Here is a 22329-nt window from a genome sequence, read left to right on the forward strand (position 1 = left end):
CACTAAGGGGGTGGCTCAACACTATTCAGCAGCGTTTGCAGATTCCGGCTCACCTACTGATGTGTGATGTTCCCACGCGTTGTAACTCTACACTGCAGATGTTGAGAAGGATGTGTGAGCAGAAGAGGGCAGTTGATGACTACCAGTATCAACAAGGCCGTCGGTATTCAGTTCAGACTCCACACATAAGACCTCAGGAGTGGACATGGAAGTCAGACATATATACCATCCTCCAAAACTTTGAGGACTGCACCAAGATGGTGAGCGGCGATGACACCATAATTAGCGTCACCATCCCGCTTCTCTGTCTTCTGAAACGCTCTCTGCTCACAATCAAAGAGGATGCATTGCAGGTGGAGCATGATGAGATGGAGTAAGGAACCATACAGGGTGATTACACACAGCCCAGCCTCACCTCATCCCAACGTGGATTGGGTGACAATGAGGAAGAGGAGAAGGAGGAAGAAGAGGAGCTAGTTTCATGCGCTATAGACGGCACTACCTGCACAACTGTCATACCGTCTGTTCAGCGTGGATGGCCTGAGGACAGGGAGTAGGAGGAGGTGGAAGTGGAGGAGAGCATGGTCAGTTGTCCTCTTGGTGATGACTCGGAAGTCTTGCCTGATAGCAGTCTGGCACGCCTGGCTGAGTTTATGTTACGCTGCCTTTCCCGTGACCCTCGCGTTCTCAAAATTTTGGGTGACAGTCATTACTGGTTGGTGACATTTCTAGACCCATGCTACAATGAGAACTTTATATCTCTTATTCCTGAGGTGGACAGGTCTACAAAAATGGGGCAGTACCAGAAGGCCCTTGGTACGGAACTATTAAAGAAATTTTCATGTGAAAACGCTGGCGGCAGTGGTTACAATTCGTTGGACAACCAAGGAGTACAGGCGAGAGAGACACAACTCCAATCCAGCAGAGGCAGGGGAACACTGTCAAAGTTCTGGGAGAATATTCTCAGCCCCTCCCATCGCACAGGCCCTGAGGCGTGGAGTATTCTCACAAGGAGTGCAAAGTTTGGGAAGATGCTGAGGGAGTACTTTGCCGACCGTACCAACATCCTCTGTGATTCTTCTGTGCCTTATAATTATTGGGTATCCAAGCTGGATACGTGGAATGAACTGGCTCTCTACGCCTTGGAGGTCCTGGCCTGCCCTGCCGCTAGCATTTTATCAGAGCTGGTTTTTAGTACTGCTGGTGGAATTATAACTGATAAGCGCATCCGTCAGTCAAATTAAAATGCTGACAGGCTGACTCTTATAAAAATGAACAAAGGCTGCATTTGGCCAGACTTCTCAACACCACCGAATGATAGCAGCGTAACATAAACTCAAATCCAGTGTCTTTTTTTGGGAGGTGTATTCCCATGCAACTTTTCACACCCACACATGGGTATACGCTTCCTGATTTTGGCTATTTGCTCTTGTCCTCCTCCTTCTCCTCATCCTCCACAACCATATCAACAGGGTGACCGTGGTCCGTGTTGCAACACCCACATAATTATTTTAAAGGGTGTTTATGATGCCCGTCAAATTTTTTTTTTTAATACATTATGTTCATGTGTACCCCCCAGGGGTAAATGTTTGTCAGTCCATACTCTTAGTGCATGAGCATTACAAGTATAGGAGACCCGCTCCTTTCTAATGGGAACATTTTTTTATGAGGCCCTCCTCCACGTCTTTTCCAAGGTGCATTGGAGTGCCTCCCAATTTTTGGCAGCCCTTGCATTCACTGCATAGGCCAACATTATGGGAGACCCACTTCCTAATAATGGGAGCATTTTATCATGAGGCCCTCTACGTCTCTTCCAAGGGGCATTGGAGTGCCTCCAAATTTTTGGCAACCCTTGCATTCACTGCATAGGCCAACACTATGGGAGACCCACTTCCTCATAATGGGAACATTTTTTCATGAGGCCTTCTACGTCTCTTCCAAGGAGCATTGGAGTGCCTCCCAATTTTTTTTTAAGTCGCTGCATTCACTGCATAGGCCAACACAATGGGAGAACCACTTCCTAATAATGGGAACATTTTTTCATGAGGCCCCCTACGTCTCTTCCAAGGGACATTGCAGTGCCTCCCAATTTTTGGCAGCCCTTGAATTCACTGCATAGGCCAACACTATGGGAGACCCACTTCCTAATAATGGGAACATTTTTTCTTGAGGCCTTCTATGTCTCTTCCAAGGGGCATTGGAGTGCCTCTCAATTTTTTTTTCAGCCCTTGCATTCACTGCATAGGCCAACACCATGGGAGACCCACTTCCTAATAATAGGAACATTTTTTCATGAGGCCCTCTATGTCTTTTCCAAGGGGCATTGGAGTGCCTCCAAATTTTTGACAACCCTTGCATTCGCTGCATAGGCAAACAAAATGGGAGACCCACTTCCTAATAATGGGAACATTCTTTTTCAGGAGGCCCTCCTCTACGTCATTTCCAAGGGGCATTGGAGTAGGTCCAAATTTTTGGCAGCCCTTGCATTAACTGCATAGGCAAAGAGTATGGCAGACCCACTTCCTAATATTGGGAACATTGTTTTCAGGAGGCCCTCCTCTAAGTCTCTTCAAAGGGTTTTTGGGGTGCGTCCAAATTTTCAAAGGGGTTTTTGGGTGTGTCCAAATTTTGGGCAGACCTGACACTCACTGCATACGCAATAACAGTATAGGAGACCCACTCTTTAGTAATGGAAACAACAAAGCATAGCCGGCTGATGACTCTCTAAGAATAGTGAGGGACGACTGCTGGCCCTTTAAGAATAGTAAAGGCTTTGTGATTTTCAGAGTTCCTCCTTCATAAATGAAACAGGATTTGTCTGATCATATCTCACACACCACATGGCCAGATAAGGTTGTAAAATTTCCCGGTGAATGCATTTGTCACGGTTGAAAGCAATGCAAAAGTGCAAAAATGCATCAAAAACGCTACGTGTGAACATATCCCAAGATGTGGAGGAGTGTTTTTGGTTATTTATTTTGCCTTATATACAAGTCATTGCCCTGGAAAGGATGTTCCTTAATATAATTCCCAGGAAAATCCATTTTGGTTTTGTTTTTGTATGTTTTATTGTGAGTCCGTAAAAGTGGCGTAATATCTCTGACAATGTTGCTGACAGCAGTGACCTGGGAGTCATAAATGCTTCCAGGGGTCTTTCCTATGCTGTTCCCATGTCATTTGAGCACTTTTCCCATCGATTTGGGCAATTTTTAGGCCCTCTGCAGACGGCCGGAGTAAGCCGCCTGAAAAATGCTCAAGTTTCCCATAGACTTACATTGGGCTCGTAGCACCCGAGCATTTTAGTGCTTGCCCATCACTATTTTGCACTTTTAGACAATAAAAACAATTTTATAGAAAAAAGAATTGTTTTTGCATCACTCTATTCTGAGAGCTATCCGTTTTTTATTTTTCCGCTGATGGAGCAGTATGGCGGCTTGTTTTTTGCGGGACAAGATAACGATTTCAGTTATTCCATTTTCATTTATATTCAACTTGTTAATCTCATTTTATTCCACTTTTTTTTGTCAGTATGATGAAAAAACATTTTTTATTTTATTTTTTTTTTATGGCCACATTTCTGCCACATTTTTTTTTTTTTTTTATGGTCTTTACTGAAGGGGTTAAATAGTGTGACAATTTTATAGATCAGGTTGTTCTGGATGCTGCAATACCAATAACAAATAGTGTTGTTTTTTTACACAAATATATGTATTTATTGGTATTATCTTTTTTATTTTTTATTTATTTATTTTGTGATATTTTTTAAAATATTTTTACAATTTTTTTTTTACTTTTTTACATTTCTTACTTATATTTATCGCTGGATGCAGTGCATTGCAATGCATTATACCTGTCAGTGCTGCAGTGACTAAAGCCTCTTAGACTAAGGCTACGGTGGCCTCTGATCTAAAGAGGCTACCATACTTGTCAGACCCGGAGATCGTAATGATGACCTCGGGTTGCCATAGCAGTGATCCGACCCTTGCGAGGACGTTGCTGGGTTGCCGATTTGAAAGGAGAGGGTGCCCCCTACTTCTCCCAGCCTTCCAAATGCATATTCCTTTTCTGGGACCAGGACATGTTTGATATTTATGATATATTTTTTTTTGTCATGTGTTACTTTCAGCTGTAGTTTGTTCACCAATGCAAATCAGCAGATCTGTTCACCTCTATGGGATCTATGGTGGGTAAAGGACAACGTCTTAATTTGCTTGCTTTCCAACATCGATCCATATAGAAATGCATCTGGAAGATTTTTCAATGTCTTTATGCCACTTTTAGGTATGAATACTGTGGATATAAAAAGTCAACAACCCTGATAAAGGCCGGGATTTGCCAAGGAAAACAATCATACCAAGAAAAAACATTTCAGAACTTTTTCCTCCTTTAATGTTGCTCATAATCTGTAAAAATCTTGAAAAATAAACTGAAATCTTTTTAAGTGAATAAAGAAGAATAAAGGACTAAAATCATGTGGTTGAATAACTGTGCACACCCTTAAACTAATACTTTGTTAACGTACCCTTTGAATTTATGACAGCATTACATTTTTTTGGTTAGTAGTCTATCAGTGTGGCACATCAACAATTGGCAATCTTTGCTCAGTTTTCCTTGCTGTAGCACCATATCTGTCAGATTGCAGGGGCATCTCCTGTGTACAGCGTCCTCTTCAGGTCACTGACAGATTATCATTTGGATTAAGGTCTGGGCTGTGGCTGGGCTATTCCAAAAATGTGATGTTCTACTGGTGATGCAATTCTTTTGTTGATTTGGAGGTTGCTTAGGGGTGTTATCGTCCTAAAAGGTGAAATTCTTATTATCTTCAGCTTTTTAGCAGAGGCCTGAAGGTTTTGTTGGAAACTGACTGATATTTGGGACTGTTCATAATTCAATCATCCTTGACTAAAGCCCCAGTTCCAGCTGCTGAAAAACTCCCAAAGGATAATGCTTCCTCCATCAAACTTTACTGTGGGTATACTGTTCTTTTGGAGATACACAGTGTCGGCTTTGCTCCAAACATAACTTTTGTAATTAAGGGGCAAAAACTTCAACCCACATGTTTTTGATAGATTTGATGTAGGTTTTGGCAAAATATAGCCTGGCTTGGATGTTTTTGTTTGTAAGAAATGGCTTCCATATTGCCACATGACCCCAAAGGACAGACATATGAAGAATACATGAGATTGTTGTCACATGCAGTACACAACCAGTATTTGCCAGGAATTCCTGCATCTCTTAATGTTGCTTTTGGCTTCTGGACAGTCCCCTGGTCAATTTTCTTTGTCTTTTCGTCAATTTTTGAATGATGTCCAGTTTTAGGTAACGCCACTGTTGTGCCAAATTTAAGCCACTTCTTGAGGATGACTTCACAGTGTCCAAGGTAGATCTAATAACTTGGACATTTTGTATACCTTTTCCTGATTGATAACTTTCCACAATGAAAATCCTTTGCTGTGTTTAAAGCTGTGTTATTCTGAACACAACCACATCCCCATTTATCAAAGGTCGTTTACCCTTATGCAACCACATTATTTTAGTTTTGCTATTTCATTTTTGCCCTCAAAATGGTTTGTTTGTCTCTCAATGGATTTCCACAGATTATAGGTGACTTTAGAAGAAACAGAGTGACTATGGGAATCTAGGGGTATAGATAGGAACTAGAAGGAAGTAGAGAGCCGATCACTGTATATCCAGATATTGTATTTTTAATTAAAAACTTTCAACAGCAAAAAATGAAAAATCATCTAAACAATTGAATGTGAACAGAGAAATTGTAGCTTTACTAATTCATACTTTATTTATTGATCAGCTGCTTGAAGGCCATTTTCACATCTTTGTTTTTGAGGCTGTAGATTAAAGGATTTATCAAGGGTGTTAATGAACTATAAAACAGAGTATAGATCTTTTCTGACTCTAGAGAGTACGAAGTGGTAGGTCTCAAGTAGACGCAGAGTATTGTTGTATAAAGAAAGGAAACAACAGTGATATGAGAAGAACATGTATAGAAGGTTTTACGTCTACCAGCGCTAGAGTGGATCCGTAAGATGGCCCTGATGATGAAGAGATAAGAAGTAAGGGTGAGTGTGAAGGGCAAGAAAGCAACAAAGAACGACTCTGTGTAAATTAAGTGTTCCATTTTGGAGGCCTTGTAGCAAAACAGCTTCATGATGACCATAAGCTCACAGAAGAAGTGGTTGATCTTGTTGGTTTTAAAGCAGTGGATTTCATAGATAATGAAGATTGCTGGAACAACCTCCGAAAAACCAATGACCCAACAGACTGAGGCAAGTGCAGAACAAACTTTAGTGTTCATGATTATAACGTACCGCAGAGGGTTACAGACCGCAACGCTATCGATCGTAACTCATAACGGTCACGAGCACAAACTCACAGCAGAGGAAGGCTACATAACAATACATCTGGGCAATACAGGCCGAGAACGAAACACTTTTATCCCCAGTTATGTATGTGATCAGCGTCTTATGCATAGTGACTGTGCTATAACTTATGTCCATGACAGAAAGGTGAGACAAGAAGTAGTACATTGGAGTCTGCAACTGGCGGTTTTTGCAGATTAGCAGTAAAATGACTGAATTTCCAGTAAGAATAGCAAGATATATTAACAAAACCAAGAGGAAGATGGGCGTCTGCAGCTGAGGCAAATCACTAATACCTTTCATGATGAAAAAGTCAACCCAAGTGTGGTTCTTGTCTTCCATCATTTGGCCTGCTGAAGAAAAGCGTAATGAAAAATTAGTACCCCCTCAACACTATGATAAAAACTACAAAATCCTAAGAGTTGATGCATTCCTCACACCTCTCAATATGCTTTCCACTGTTTAGCTAGCTATGTTTAACCAGAAGGTTATGGTTTGATTTGTGGGGTCAAGGAAAATTGAAGTGGCTGTATGTCAAATGCATTGTTCTAGATTAAATTAACATGGCTACCTTCTCCCCCAACAGCATCAGTCCTGCCGGTGGGTTCTGTCTAGTATTGCAGCTCAGTTCCATTAAGAAAGATGAAGCTGTGTAAGCTGTGGCACTGTTTTTTAAAGAAAGTACAATGAGGCGTTGGAGGTATTATTACAGTATTGTTGCTGTATTGATTATTTTGGAGTGTGAGTAGTTAATTAGAGATAAAATGCAGCATAATTCATGGGGCAGAAGACTTAACTAGCCCTGTGGACCAAATACTTACAGCACTGCTCACCATTATTGGCACCCCTTCATTTTTTTCATAGACTTTACAATATCTTCAGAAATAAATGGAAATGTACAAAAGTTATATCCTCAGGATTTTTTAATTAGTGGTCCAAAGTAATACAACAATAAAACATTGTTTTTCAACTTCCATGTTGCAATTTCAAAGAAGAAACAGAATAAACAGCATGTGCTGCAATAAAGGCTCCAATAATTAATACTTTTTGCACACCCTTTGGCATTGCTGACAGCCTGCAAACGTTTCTAGTAGCCATCTATAATCTTCTTGCACTTCTCAACTGGAATTTTCTCCCACTCTTCATTTGCAATTTGTTCAAGCTCTTGAATGTTGCAGGGTTCTTTAACCCAATGGCAGATTTCAGCTCACCCCAAAGATTTTCAATGGTATTGAGGTCAGGACTCATTGCTGGCCATTTTAAAACAGTCCATTTTTTCTTTTTCAACCATTCCTGAGTACTTTTGGATGTGTGCTTTGGGTCATTGTCTTGCTGGAGGACCCATGATCTTCGACTCAAACCAAGTTTTCTTACACTGGGTAGGCCATTTCGCTCTAAAATCTCTTGATAATTCTCTGATTTCATGATTCCTGTGATACAATCAAGGCCTCCAGTACCATATATAGCAAAGCAACCCCATAGCATCATGGATCCTCCACCATGCTTAACTGTTGGTAAGATGTTCTTTTCCTTATAAGCTTCATTTCGCCATCTGTAAACAAACTGTCGCTTTGCATTTCCAAAAAGCTCTATTTTTGTTTCATCTGTCTACAGAACATTTTCCAAGAAAGATTGTGATTTGTTAAGGTACTCTTCAGCAAAGATCAGTCAATCCTTTTAAGTGTTTTTTCTTCAGCAATAGTTTCTTCCTTGCCATTGCCCATAAAGCTCTGCTTGGTTTAGTGTGAAACGTATGGTACTTGTTGAAACCTTGACCCCAGACTGTTCCAGGTTGGCCTTCAGGTCTTTGGATGTTTGACATGGTGTTTTTTCCACCATTTGCACCACCTTCGAATAAATCTCTTGTTGATTTTCCTCTTTCCCCCACGTCCAGGGAGGTTCTTGATGGTTCCATGCTTGGCAAACTTCTTAATAACATTGTGCACTGTTGAACCTGGGATACCAAGGTCTTTGCAGATGGCCTTATACCCTCTTGAAGTCTTGTGTTTGCTAATAATGGCAGTTCTGATGTCCTCAGACAGCTCCTTTGTCTTCACCATCGTGAAAAAGGAACATGACCTACCATGTGGCTTTTTAAAACACTGAAGTCATCATTCATTGGGTAATTCATGTTACATGGGCACCGACAATTAATTACAGGTGAATCTCTTTTGTGATTTACCACAGGCGAGTAGAAATGTGTTTTCATTAGTGATGAGCGAGCATGCTCGCTACTGCTCGGTGCTCGCCGGAGCATCTCACTGCTCGAGATTCTCAAATCTCTCTGAGTATTTCCGGGGTTGCTCGGTGGGAGCTCGGGTCTCCTCCCTGCATGTTTTGCGCTCTTTGCAGAGCCAATGAACATGCGGGGATTGCCTGCCACTCACTCTAATGCAATAGCCATGTTGGTTGTGGCATTACAGAGATTGGCTGGCCGCACAGCATCATCAGGTCTATATCAGACCAGGCACCGCCATGCTCATCACAGTTACTCCGGAATCAGACAGTGTAGGGAGAGCTGCTGCTGAGCTAGGGAGAGATTTGCTTGTTTCTAGTTAGTGTAGGTGTTCCAAACTATATTAGAGACACATATCCATCTCAACTAACAGTCCTGAGGACTAATTCATCTGAAGAGATATCAGGCAGGCAGTGTATATAGGCAGGCACCCAGGGTATATAGCAGACTGCAGTGCACATAGCACAAGAGGCTCCATTCCAGTTCTGCCTTCTGCTGCTGTTAGATATTTCTAGACAAAGGCCCAGGTATCAGGGACCAGGAATAAATTTTTTTTTTATCTTAATCCTCATTATTTGCTTAAAAAGCAATCCAGAGAACACCGTCGTTGTGCACCATTTGCTCGTTGGCACTGCAGAATACAGTCAGGTCCTTTCCATATTACAGCGCTAAAAATCCAGCTATTTAAAACTCTGTTTTCTCCGTCACACGGATCACATATACGTTTTCTGAAAATGCTGCCATTTCTGGCCTCCATTAAAAATTTGTTTCAGTGTGTCAGTGAAGCAATTGACGCCAGTTTGCTGTTCAAAATAGTTACCTACAGGCCAGGTATTTAAAACTATGGTTTCTCCGTCACACGGATTACATATAACTTCGCTCCAAATTCAGCCATTTGTAGTGAGCGTGGAAGATATTGTCCTCCATTTAAAATGGGCAAGGAGCGAGGCAAGGGACGGGGAACTGGACGTGATGGTGCATGCAGAGGTCGAGGCCGTGGGCAAGCTGAAATTGTGCTACAACAGACAGCCACATCTTCTTGCCCGACCTTCCAGTCCCAATTCCTATGGGACTGCAGAACACCACTATTGAACCCAGAGCAGTGTCAAAAGGTTGTTGGTTGGATAGCGGATAATGCTTCCAGTCACTTAGCCACCACTACCACCCTGTCTTACACACGGTCAAGTCTCAGTAGCCGTGAGTCTGGACTGCATATTCCTCACTCTGATCTTCCTTCCTCCCACCATGCTGAGTGCCCAGAGACAACTGATCCCACACTTTGACACTCTGCAGAGGTGTTCACTTTTCCATTTATAGATTCGGGCCTCTCTCCCGGTCCACTTGAAGCAGGGCAAGAGGAAATCGCATGTAGCGATGCCCAAATATTTGAACAGCCACGGTCACACGAAGGCGACTGTGGGAAAGTGTCACAAGAGATGGACAATGATGAGACACAATTACCAGAAAGTCAGGAGGAGGACCAGGGTGCGGAAGTGGAAGAGGAGGTGGTGGATGATATAGTAACTGACCCAACCTGGCAGGAGGACATTCAGAGCAAGGACAGAAGCACACAGAGGGAGGGAGGCAGAGCACCCCAACAGGCTGGAAGAAGCAGTGTGGTGGTCGCAGACATCAGTAGGGATGGCAAAACAACCAACCTGACCACCACCAGTATGGTCAGACACATGGCAGCAAAGCACCCGACTTTGTAAGTCAAACCTCAGGGTCCAGGAACAGTATCTGCGGGTGGCACCACTGCTTCTTCTGCTGTTGTGCATGCAGGCAAATCCCATATCCATTGTGCATGCGAAGATGCCTCCTGTCCTGCACCTGTCGTTGCACACTCTCAAGTAGCAGCATCAGGAAGCACGTCCATGTCCTTGTCCCTGCGCAGCATTCAGTTGTCCATACCCCAGTCCTTGGAGCGCAAGTCCAAATGTGCAACCAACGCCCCACAGGCACACTACTAAATTCCCACATTTCATGACTACTTGCGCTCTAAATGTTGCCTTTTAGGCTTGTGGAGACAGAAGCATTCCGCAACCTGATGACGGCGGCCGTCCCTTGATACTCGGTCCCCAGCCGCCACTATTTCTCCCGGTGTACCGTCCCCGCATTACATAAGCACTTGTCCCAAAAAGGGAAAGTCCACCTAACCACGGACACGTGGACAAGCGCTTGTGGGCAGGGACGGTACATCTCGCTGACGGCACACTGGGTTAACTTAGTGGAAGACGGGACCCAGTCGGACCTTGGGACGGAAAACGTCCTCCCAACGCCATGGATTTTGGAGGTTCTGGCCTGCCCTGCATCCAGCGTTTTATCAGATCGGGTTTTTAGTGCCACTGTTGGAATTATAACTGATAAGTGCATGCGCCTCTCAACTGAAAATGCTGACAGGCTGACTCTTATAAAAATGAACAAGGGCTGGATTGGGCCAGACTTCTACCACTACCGAATGATAGCAGCGTAACATAAACTCAAATCTAGTGTCTTTTTTGGGAGGTGTATTCCCTTTTCACACCCACACTTGGGTATGCACTTCCTGATTTTGGCTATTTGCTCTTGTCCTCCTCCTTCTCCTTCTCCTCCTTCTCCTCATCCTCCTCCTCCACCACCATATCACCAGGGTGACCGTGGCCTGTGATGAAACATCCACATAATTTTTTTAAAGGGTGTTTATGATGCCATTAAAAAAATTTTTTTATACAGTATGTTCATGTATACCCCCCAGGGGTAAATGTTTGTTAGTCCATACACTTAGTGCATGGGCATTACAAGTATAGGAGACCCGCTCCTTTCTAATGGGAACATTTTTTATGAGGCCCTCCTCCACGTCTCTTCCAAGGGGCATTGGAGTGCCTCCAAATATTTTGCAACCCTTGCATTCACTGCAAAGGCAAACATAATGGGAGACCCACTTCCTAATAATGGGAACATTATTTTCAGGAGGCCCTCTGAACTCCACGTCTTTTCCAAGGGGGATTGGAGTGCCTCCGAATATTTTGTCAACTCTTGCATTCACTGCATAGGCAAACACAATGGGAGACCCACTTCCTAATAATGGGATCATTGTTTTCAGGAGGCCCTCTGACCTCCAAGTTTCTTCCAAGGGGCATTGGAGTGCCTCCAAATTTTTGGAAACCCTTGCATTCACTGCATAGGCAAACACAATGGCAGACCTATTTCCTAATAATGGGAACATCGTTTTCAGGATGCCCTCCTCTAAGTCTCTTCAAAAAGATATTGGGGTGCGTCCAAATTTTCAAAGTGGTATTGGGGTACTTCCAAATTGAAGGCAGCCCTGCCACTCACTGCATACGCAATAACAGTATAGGAGACCCACTCTTTAGTAATGGGAACAATAAAACATAGCCGGCTGATGACTGTCTAAGAATAGTGAGGGCCGACTGGTGGCCCTTTAAGAATAGTAAAGGCCGCCTGATGGCCCTATAAAAATAGGTTTTGTGACTTTCAGAGTCCCTCCTTCATAAATGAAACACGATGTGTCTGATGATATCTCACACACCACATGGCCAGATAAGGTTGTAAATGTTAAAATGACATTTCCCTGTGAATGCATTTGTCACGGTTGAAAGAAATGCAAAAGTCTAAAAACGCATCAAAAACGCTATGTGTGAACATAGCCAAGGTGTGGAGGAGCATTTTTGTTTTTGGTTATTTATTTTGCTTTATATACAATGAAAGGATGTTCCTTCACATATTTCCCAGGAAAATCCATTTTGGTTTAGTTTTTGTATGTTTTATTGTGAGTCGGTAAAAGTGGCGTAATACCTCTGACAACGTTGTTGACAGCAGTGACCTGGGAGTCATAAATGCTTCCAGGGGTCTTCCCCATGCTGTTCTCATGTCATTTGAGCACTGTTCCCATCGATTTGGGCAATTTTTAGGCCCTCTGCAGACAGCCAGGGGGAGCCGCCTTAACAATGCTCGAGTTTCCCATAGACTTACATTGGGCTCGTTGCTCGGGTCGAGCACCCGAGTATTCCAATTTGCTCGACCCGAGCAACGAGTACCCGAGCATTTTAGTGCTCACCCATCACTAGTTTTCATACTAAATTAATGTAAAGGGTGCCAATACCCGTGACACAGCAAGCTTTAGGTTTTTCTATTTTTCCCTCCCATTGTTTTTTGTTTTAAATGATTTTTTATCATTTGCTCTTTTATATTTAATACGAGTCTCTATACAAAAAAACTGTTTCACTTGCTTCATTTTTTTTCAGGAGATATTCCACATTATGTACTTTAACTTCATGGGTGCCAATAACGATGAGCAGGACTGTAGATCTTAGGACAAGCTGAATTAATACATATAGTAATCGCATTGGTTTTAATAATTTTGTGCCCATACTTCAAACTCAAAGTGTTCAATTGACATAAGATAACTGTTTTAAGGACAACTTCCTCGCCCTTTTCTCACATAATGTTGAATATTTAGATAGGTACAGTTTGTCTTGTGAAATTGCTTTATTGGAGTCACTCAATAATTATTTCTTTATAGAACCCAACCTATAAATTTGCACATATAAATGTATAAATCATCGCCTAAATATTCAAATTGTCTTTTCAGAGAGGAAGAGGACTAGAACTGAAGAGCCACCTATTAGACGCAGCAATCCTAAAATTCAATATCGACTTTTTAAGGTGGAGCATACATGGCTTATAAGTCTCCTCACTCTGACATGCCACTCTTGGCTTGTCACACGCCACAAGAAGAAATGTTACCCGTTAAAAGAAAGCCTAGAATTATATACACATGCATTTATGAAGCCTAGAATTGTCACATCTCAGTATGCGCTCACATGTTTACTGTCCACATCCTATCAATGCAAACATAATTGTTTATTAAATTTAGTATTGTGACTTGAGAATAGAGCACGATCTATTCACCCAGATTTATTTATGTGGGCAGGTGCAAACGATCGTAGATACTCTCATCTGAGAGAATTGGGCCGATTATGCAAATGACCCTCTGACCAAACTCTGATCCAATTCACTCGGATGAGGAGAAAGTGGAGAACAAAATGTCTCCATCTTCTCCATTCTGTCAGTGCACAGAAATCTGACAGCACTCAGATGTGATCCAAGTGCAGTCCCATGGTCTCCACTAGTGATGTGCGAACGTGCTCGGATAACACCTTGGTCATACCGGCATGGATTTATGTTGTGCGACCAAGTTACAATGCTGCAAATGCAGCATCAATAGTAAAAAAAAGAATAAAAATGTTGAAAAATTAAAAAAAACATTATACTCACCTTCCGATGGCCCCCGGTCTCATTTTCTGGTGCGTCCGGTGTCTTCGGCGGCTCGCGGTGCTCTAAAAAGGACCTTCCATAACGTCATTTAGTCATGTGACAGATCACGCGACCTCCGACGTCAGCGGTCTCGTGATCTGTCACATGACTAAATTACGTCATGGAAGGTCCTCTTACATCACCGTGAGCAGCCGAAGAGCCAGCAGGGGGCCATCAGAAGGTAAGTATATGTTTTTTTTTATTTTAATTCTTTTTTAACTACAGGTACTACAGGTCTCCTCCAGACCCGGGTACCATCGGCGCATTGAATCGCATAACATCCGCATGCATACTTGTATGCATGCGGATGTTATGCAATTCAATGCAAGTTAATGGCAGCGATTTTGCCGCGATTCCGCAATATTAATGGTAGTGCTGTGGATTTTTTCTGCAGTGATAATTCGTGATAATTGTTGAAGAATATTGCAATCCCTATAAATGGATTTCAAAATCCACATAAAAAAACTATGAAAATACTTTCTGAATACTCTTCCTATTTATTTCAGTGGAAATCCACATTGCTGTTCAAACCTTTTGTTTTTTTGTGAGTTGTTTTTTTTTTCTTTTAACGTGTCTTTGAAAACTTCACCGCTGAAAAAAAAAGAAATGGCATGTCACTTCTGTGAGGTTAACTTCTTGTCAAGTCTAAAGGCTTCAAAACCACATAAAGAAGAACTCGTAAAAGTATGATGGATCTGGAAACCTCATCAAAAACCACATGGACCCCGACTTAGAATTCTCTTAAAAACTACATCAAATTTGTCTTCCTCATTAGAAAACATACTTTTGAAGATCTAGAAGGATCAAACAGGACTCAGATATTGCTAATACTATACAATAATCTAGACATTTGCAAGGCTCAAAATTACTAAAAAATATATTCTTTACACCCCCTGATAAAACTTGATGCGAAACACGCACCAATTGCATTTTTCTTTGATAGGTAAAGTGTACTCCATGTCACTGCAACTTCAACTTAATAATTATTAATTGTAAAGTGCTGCAGAATATGTTGGCGCTATGTTAATAAAATCATTATTATCTCCTGGGCTGGTGCCTTTTCTCTGATCTCTGTCTGTATTTCGCCAAACAGCCAGTTAAGTCAGTGCCAATACAACATGGCATGTAATTGGGAAACAGCAAAAGTATCAGTTTGATTTATTTAGCAGATATATTTTATTGGAGTGAGACCCAAGTGTTTGTATTAATTCTCTAGAGGTTTTACTCTAAATGTATTATATTGTACAAAGAATTGCTAATAAATGATGATATATCCTGACACGATCAATACATTGTAATTAATTGTCATCTTGAAGTGTCTTCTTAAAGTGTAGCTCTGTGGTTACTTTGACTGTAAGACTAATGTGCAACTTTATACTTTTCACTAGTGTTGAGCCACCCCCGTAGTGTTCGAGTTCGGTTCGGTTCGTCGAACACCCGTGTGTTCGCCGAACTGTTCGTCGAACTGTTCGTCGAACACCTTCGAACACCGTTAAAACCAATGGCAGGCAAACAAAAACACATAGAAACACATAGAAAACACCTTCAAAGGTGTCCAAAAGCTGACAAACTGCTCAGAAGACATAACTAACACATGGAAAAGTGACAAGTACATATAGTCATGCGAAAAGAAAAGAGGTGGAGGAGTAAAAGGAGGGGGAGACACAGATATAGGCATGTCATGCCCTTCTAAAATCCAAAAAAGTGAGAAGCCGAGACGGCCAGTCCGCTCCTGCCCGTGCCACCTCCGTGTCGCCGGGTTTGTGCCAGAGCCGCGGTGAACCCTGACGGCCAGCCCCCCTCTCCCAATACTGGTGCCTGTCCGCTGGTGGGTCGAGAGAGCCCCCCTGTGGTGGAGGCAGCTCTAAGCTTTTTAATTTAAATTGTCCCTCTAATTTGAATGAATACACTTTAAATCCATTTACAAGGATCTATTGGAGGGCAAGTCTCATGCCAGCAGCCGCGTAATTCCAGCTCCAGTAGCGTCCACTAAAGCTGCTGCAGTTAAAAAGCTTTTATAAGGATCGAGCTCGGCTGTCCACCGCAAGGCATCCTAGTGCCAGTCCCAGCCCCTATGCCTTGGGGTGCCTCCTGATGCTCTTCACTAAGTATCCCGTGGTCCCGAAGCATTTCCTTTGAAAAAATTAAGTGTCCAAACTACAGGTGGTGTAGCTTGCTTAACAGCCGGGATAATCCGCTGACTAGCAGACACTGCTACTAGGCACAAAGTATTTCCTGGGCTAGATGCAGTTAAAAATTTGTAAGTTGATACTCTCGTTGGATGCTGAGAAAGCATTCCATAGAGTCTCCTGGCACGCCATATATGATTCTCTTAAAAAGCTTGGGGTAGGGGTCTAGGGGACCCTTTTATAGCCAAAATCACGGCCCTGTATCACAATACGTCACCTGGCTGAAGATAAATGGAACTGTAGCACCGAGGGCTCGGTTGCTACAGACGTATTGCACCTCACCCAGAGGTGTGATATCTCACTCTCAGATAAGGATGGAGTGTGGATCAGGACCCGACACCTGCATGCATTACACCACATTGCCGTGGGGCAGGGCGACCAATATGCCCCTGAGATGGGCACGACAGTCCCTGTCCCTGGCTGGAGTGGGGGGAGGGAACACTGAGGAAGGGGAACCCTGCAGTGCAGGAGCAGGGAGGAAGCAGTTCCTGGGTGCATTGAGAAGGGAGTATAAAAGGTGGGCACCATCTTAGTTCAGTGCAGAGAAGTCTGAGCAGAAGTGGCAGGGAGCAGGGGCTCTGCATGAGCTCTGCTCCGGAGGCGGGCCTAGTAACAGAGGCCCAGGCCTGCAAGAGGGAGAAGGAAGGAAGAGGAGCGGAGAAGGCTCCAGGAACGAGGAATGAAGGGATCCCAGGGGTGCGGACGGGCGAGTCGCCACCGCACGCCCGAATCCACCTGCGTGGAGGGGTCAGGCCAAAGGGGGAGACCGGTCCCCGAACTAGTGGAGGCAGTTAACGACCCTCAGCTAGAAACCGGAGGCTCTGACATTTTATGTGGCGCAGCCCCTTGCTCCACCCGCTAGGAAGGCACCACATAGGGTCAGGGAAACTGGCGCCAAGTTTACCAAGAGGAGGCCCGAGGCAGCCGGACAGAAGTGTTGGTAAGAAAGGCCAGACAAAGGACACACAAAGGGGGTCCTGTGAAGCGCTCCAAAGTTATCTGGGAGTTGTCTGAGCCCCTCACCTGGTGAGCACAGTACGACGTGGGCAGCCGTTACCTGCAGACGTGGTCTGGATAATAAGAACTGTGAGTAAAGGCCCTGAACTGCATCACTGACTCCGTGTCGTTACTGCTGCTGCCCTGCACCATCACCCCCATCCTCCGCATACACTGCCCTGAGGCTATACTCCTCCCGTGGGGAGTTATGCTACGCTCTGCTGCACCCACAACACCAGCCTTAGCGGTCTGCCCTGTAGCGGCGGTTCACTCTGACCGCAATCCACGGGTGGCGTAGTCGGACATTTAAACATCAAAACCACATAAATAGTTCCGCCACTGGTTTGACTGCCCTGAGCCACGGAACCGGATCGCCGCCACGAAGACTACAACCACCAGCATCCACCAAAAAGGGTCCGGCTCCGGGTGTCCCAAGGCCCAGGGGGTGCGTCAGAACATTTTCATCACCTTTCACAATCACCAATGGGACAAGGCAGGGATGTCCTCTGTCCCCTCTCTTATACATCCTAGTGACGGAGCACCTGCTCTCATCAATTCGCCATAACCCCAATATTAGGTGGATTGAGGTGGGAGGCACCGAGTACAAGTGCTCTCTATTTGCTGATGATGTCCTAGTATATATCACTCAATCACATATATCCATCCCTGCTGTTATGGCTGAAATAGATCACTTTGTTACATGGTAAAATTTTAAAATCAATGCAGCGAAGTCTGAGGCCCTCGATGTCTCCCTCCCTAAATCCATATAGGATTCCATCCAGTCCAACTTTCCCTTTGCCTGGCCCTCACAGGGTATCAAATACTTAGGAATTCCTATTCATAGAGACCTCTCCCATCTATGTTATCTTAATTTTGGGCCCTTTATTGAACAATTCCATACAGACCACGGTTGGCAAGTTAGAACTGTAAGATTCACTACGTGAACCACTGGTGTTTTGTGGAAAAGCACATGTACACCGCGTTCCAAATTATTATGCAAAAAGTGTTTAGGAGTGATAAGGGAAGAATTTGTTTGTTTGTCAGTTAAACTCATTGATGGTGATGTGTGTCAGGGCTCTTTATATCACTGTAAGCAATTGCAGACACCTGTGCTAATTAGTTTGGCAGGTGTGTCCAATGAAAGGCAAGACTACTTAAGAAGGCTCTCTCACATTATTAAGCAGCCTACATTTTCTGCCAAAATGGGAAAGAAAAAGGATGTGTCGGCTGCTGAGAAGCAACAAATTGTGGAGTGTTTAGGTCAAGGCATGACTACAATCAACATTGTGCGATGATCAGGATGAAGTGTCTTGGCAATCAAGAAGTATGTAGCTGATTCACAGTACACACGTGTGCGTGCTGATAAGGGCAAATTGAGGACTCTTTCCTACAGGCAATTACGTCAGGTTGAAAGAGCAGCGGCAAAAAAGCCTTGTCATAGCAGCAGACAAGTTTTTGAAGCTGCTTGTGCCTCCAACGTCCCCCGAACAACAAGATGCAGGGTCCTTCAGAGGTTTGCAGCTGTGCATACGCCATCCTGTCGACCTCCTCTATCCACTTCACACAAGCAGAAACGGCTCCAGTGGGCCAAACATTACATGAAGACTGATTTCAAAACTGTTTTGTTCACGGATGAGTGCCGTGCAGCGCTCGATGGTCCAGATGAATGGAGTGGAGGATGGCTGGTTGATGGACACCCCACGCAAACACGGCTACAGCGCCAACAAGGAGGAGGTGGAGTAATGTTTTGGGCTGGAATCATGGGGAGAGAGATTGTCGGCCCCTTTAGGATCCCTGAAGGCGCTAAAGATGAACTCCCTAATGTATGTGGATTTTCTCAAACAGCACTTCCTGCCATGGTTCAAGAAGAAGAACCGTGTATTTCACAGCAAGATCATTTTTCTGCATGATAATGCACCATCTCATGCTGCACATAACACATCTGCATCTCTGGCTGATATGGGCATAAAAGGGGACAAACTTATGGTGTGACCCCCATGCTCCCCTGACCTCTACCCCATTCAGAACCTTTGGAGCATCATTAAAAGGAGTGTCTATGATGGCGGGAGGCAGTTCACATCTAAGCAACAGCTCTCGGAGGGTATTCTGTCCTCATGCAAAACAATTGAAGCAGAAACCATCCAAAACCTGACAAATTCAATGGACGAGAGAGTTCAGAAGCTCCTTTCGAACAAGGGGTCCTATGTGAAAATGTAACATCACCTAGAATAAAGTTTTGAGTTGAAAACTGTTTGATTTCAGTTTCTAACAACCTGCTAATGCTTATAATTTCAAAAATGACCATTTTTTTGGTCTTTATTAAAATGAAAAGGTTGATCGAAAAGTTTGGGGGATCTAAGAGTGTGGCAACCCAGTAGTCATGATTACTTCGAATTCTGACAATATGAGGGTCATGCTGCAGGTAGTGCAGCAAGAAGGCACTTATGTGTCTTGCGCATCTCGGAGCCCCAAAATTATTTTCCGGGCTAGATGCAGCTAAAAATTATTTTTAATTTTAAATCTGGTGAAGCTTATTATAGATGGCCTAATAGGATCAGTGCTGCACACTGCTACAAAGCCCAAATTATTTTCCAGTCAAGATACAGATAAACATGATTAGTAATTTGAAAGCTTAAAACGGTTGGTAGGGTGATTTTAACCAATCATCAAGCTTTTACTCTCCCCAGGATGACACAGGGGTAGAAAAGTCGTTTCGGATCCATGATTTGTTCATCTTTATGAACGTAAGTCTGTCTACATTATCAGTGGAGAGCCGCGTGCGCTTATCTGTCAGCACACCACCAGCAGCGCTGAACACACGTTCAGACAGAACGCTGGCTGCGGGGCATGACAAGATCTCCAAGGCGTAAGTGGCTAGCTCCGGCCATTTATCCAGATTGGAAGCCCAAAAAGAGCAAGGGTCCAGTGACACAGTCGTGGCTTCAATGTTTACTTGGAGATACTCCTGTACCATCGTCTCTAGGCGTTGACTATGTGTCAGACTTCTTGTCTCCTGTGGCCTTGCAAAGGATGGGCTAAAAAAGTGGTGAAATGATTCCGCAAAATTGATGTTACCAGCAGATACTGTGGTTCTGTTACGGTTTGAGTGCTGAACACTTGACGGTCCCACGGTTGGCAAGTTGGAACTGTGAGATTCACTACGTGCACCACTGGTATTTTGTGGAAAAGCACATGTAAGATTCTGCAACAGTCTCTGCTGATACTCCTGCATGCGTGCATCCCTTTCTATGGCAGGAATAATTTCTGCAAATTTACTTTTGTACCGGGGATCTAACAGTGTGGCAACCCAGTAGTCAGGATTATTTCTAATTCTCACAATTCGAGGGTCATGTTGCAGGTAGTGCAGCAAGAAGGCACTCATGTGTGTTGCGCATCCAGGAGCACCAAGTCCCTGTTGTGTTGGTGGCGAGGTAACAATCATGCTTCCTTCCTCTGTCCTCTCCCCCCAACCTCGCACAACAGAAATGTGATCAAGGTCTCCCTCATCTGATGAGTCTTCCATCAGTTCGTCCTCCACTTCTTCCTGGGCTCCTGCACCTTCCTCACTAGTTTGGCTGCTACCATGCGCCCTGGTAAAATCATCTCCCCCACCCTCACATGCCTGCCGCCCTGGTGCTGCCGACCGTCTGGACCTTGCAGATGTTAGCCCTTCCGCATACAACTCCTCCTCCTCTACTTCCTCCACCTCCTCTTGTGCCACCACCTGACTCCGAATTCTGTTTAACATGTGCTCCAGCATGTAAATCACCGGAATAGTCATGCTGATAATGGCATCGTCAGCACTAAACATCTTCGTCGCCATTTCAAAACTGTGCAGAAGGGTGCATAGGTCCCTGATCTGAGACCACTCCTCCAGCGTGATTTGCCCCACCTCTGAATCTCGTTGGCCCAAGCTATATGTCAGAACGTATTGCACCAGGGCTTGTCGGTGCTGCCACAGTCGCTGCAACATGTGCAGAGTTGAATTCCACCGGGTAGGCACATCGCATTTTAGCCGGTGAAGTGGCAGGCCCAACGACTTCTGTAGAGATGTAAGTCGCTGAGCTGCGGGATGCGAACGGCGGAAGTGAGCACACAGCGACCGTGCCCTCTGCAGAAGGCCATCTAGTCTGGGATAGTGGGCTAAAAATTGCTGGACAACCAGGTTCAACACGTGAGCCATACAAGGCACGTGTGTGACATTGCCCCGGCGAAGGGCCGCACCCAGGTTTGCAGCATTGTCGCACACGGCCTTCCCTGGTTTCAGGTCCAGTGGAGACAACCATTCATGAAATTGGTTCTCCAGAGCTGACCACAACTCCTCAGCTGTGTGACTCACATTTCCCAGACATTTCAATGTAAAAACCGCCTGATGACGTTGAGCCCTACTGCCAGCATAGTAAGGAGGTGTGCAGGATCCCTTCTGCGCAGTTAGAAAGCTTGTGGCATGACCAGACAGGCTTTGGGTGCAGGTGGAAGACCGAGAGGAGGTTGAGGAGGCAGAAGCAGTGGAGGAAAAATGACATAAAGAGGATTGACGCACAACTCGTGGGGACGGCAAGACTTGGACAGCAGCCCCTTGTCCTGCTGTCACCATAGTTACCCAGTGCCCAGTCAGCGACATGTAACGCCCCTGTCCATGCCTACTCGTCCAAGTGTCTGTGGTGAAATGCACCCTGTCACACACAGAGTTTCTCAAAGAAGCGGTGATGTTGTGTGCGACATGCTGGTGGAGCGCAGGCACACCTTTCTTTGAGAAGTAGTGCCGACTGGGCATCTGGTACTGGGGCACTGCGACGGACATAAGGTCTCGAAAATCCTCTGTGTCCACCAGGCGGAAAGGCAGCATTTCTGTAGCCAAGAGCTTGCAGATGGTGAAATTCAACCTCTTAGCTTTCTCATGGCTAGGAGGAAATGGTCTTTTACTTGTCCACATCTGAGGGACCGAGGGCTGGCTATTGTGCTTAGACAGGGTTGATAAGGGTGTCCCCGGCAAACTGCCGGTCTGTGAGGAAGATGCAGGCGGACATGTTAGGTTGCCTTGATCCAAAGGTGGTGCTATCGATGTCGGACAGCGCTCAAGACCAGCTGGTGTTACCACCTCCAAAGAAAATGATGACCTGCCAATCACGCTGGCTGTTGCGGGTAAAGAGGTGGCAGGTCTGCGCCCCAAAACAGGTGTGACTGCTGTCCCCCCAGTCACAGAGGATGAAGA

At 44.5% G+C, this 22329-nt stretch overlaps 1 protein-coding gene across 1 annotated transcript; it reads right to left on the reverse strand.

Annotated features, from left to right (window-relative positions):
- Positions 1–5794: 5794 nt before the first annotated feature.
- Positions 5795–6722, reverse strand: LOC141153284 (olfactory receptor 2A12-like). The gene is given in 2 exon segments (XM_073637994.1): positions 5795–6352; positions 6354–6722. Coding segments are annotated over 2 exon segments (927 nt in total).
- Positions 6723–22329: the final 15607 nt, after the last annotated feature.

Source organism: Phyllobates terribilis, unplaced genomic scaffold (genome assembly GCF_046119375.1).
Source record: "Phyllobates terribilis strain yellow unplaced genomic scaffold, ASM4611937v1 Scaffold_7__3_contigs__length_470593459, whole genome shotgun sequence".
NCBI classification, from domain to species: domain Eukaryota; kingdom Metazoa; phylum Chordata; class Amphibia; order Anura; family Dendrobatidae; genus Phyllobates; species Phyllobates terribilis.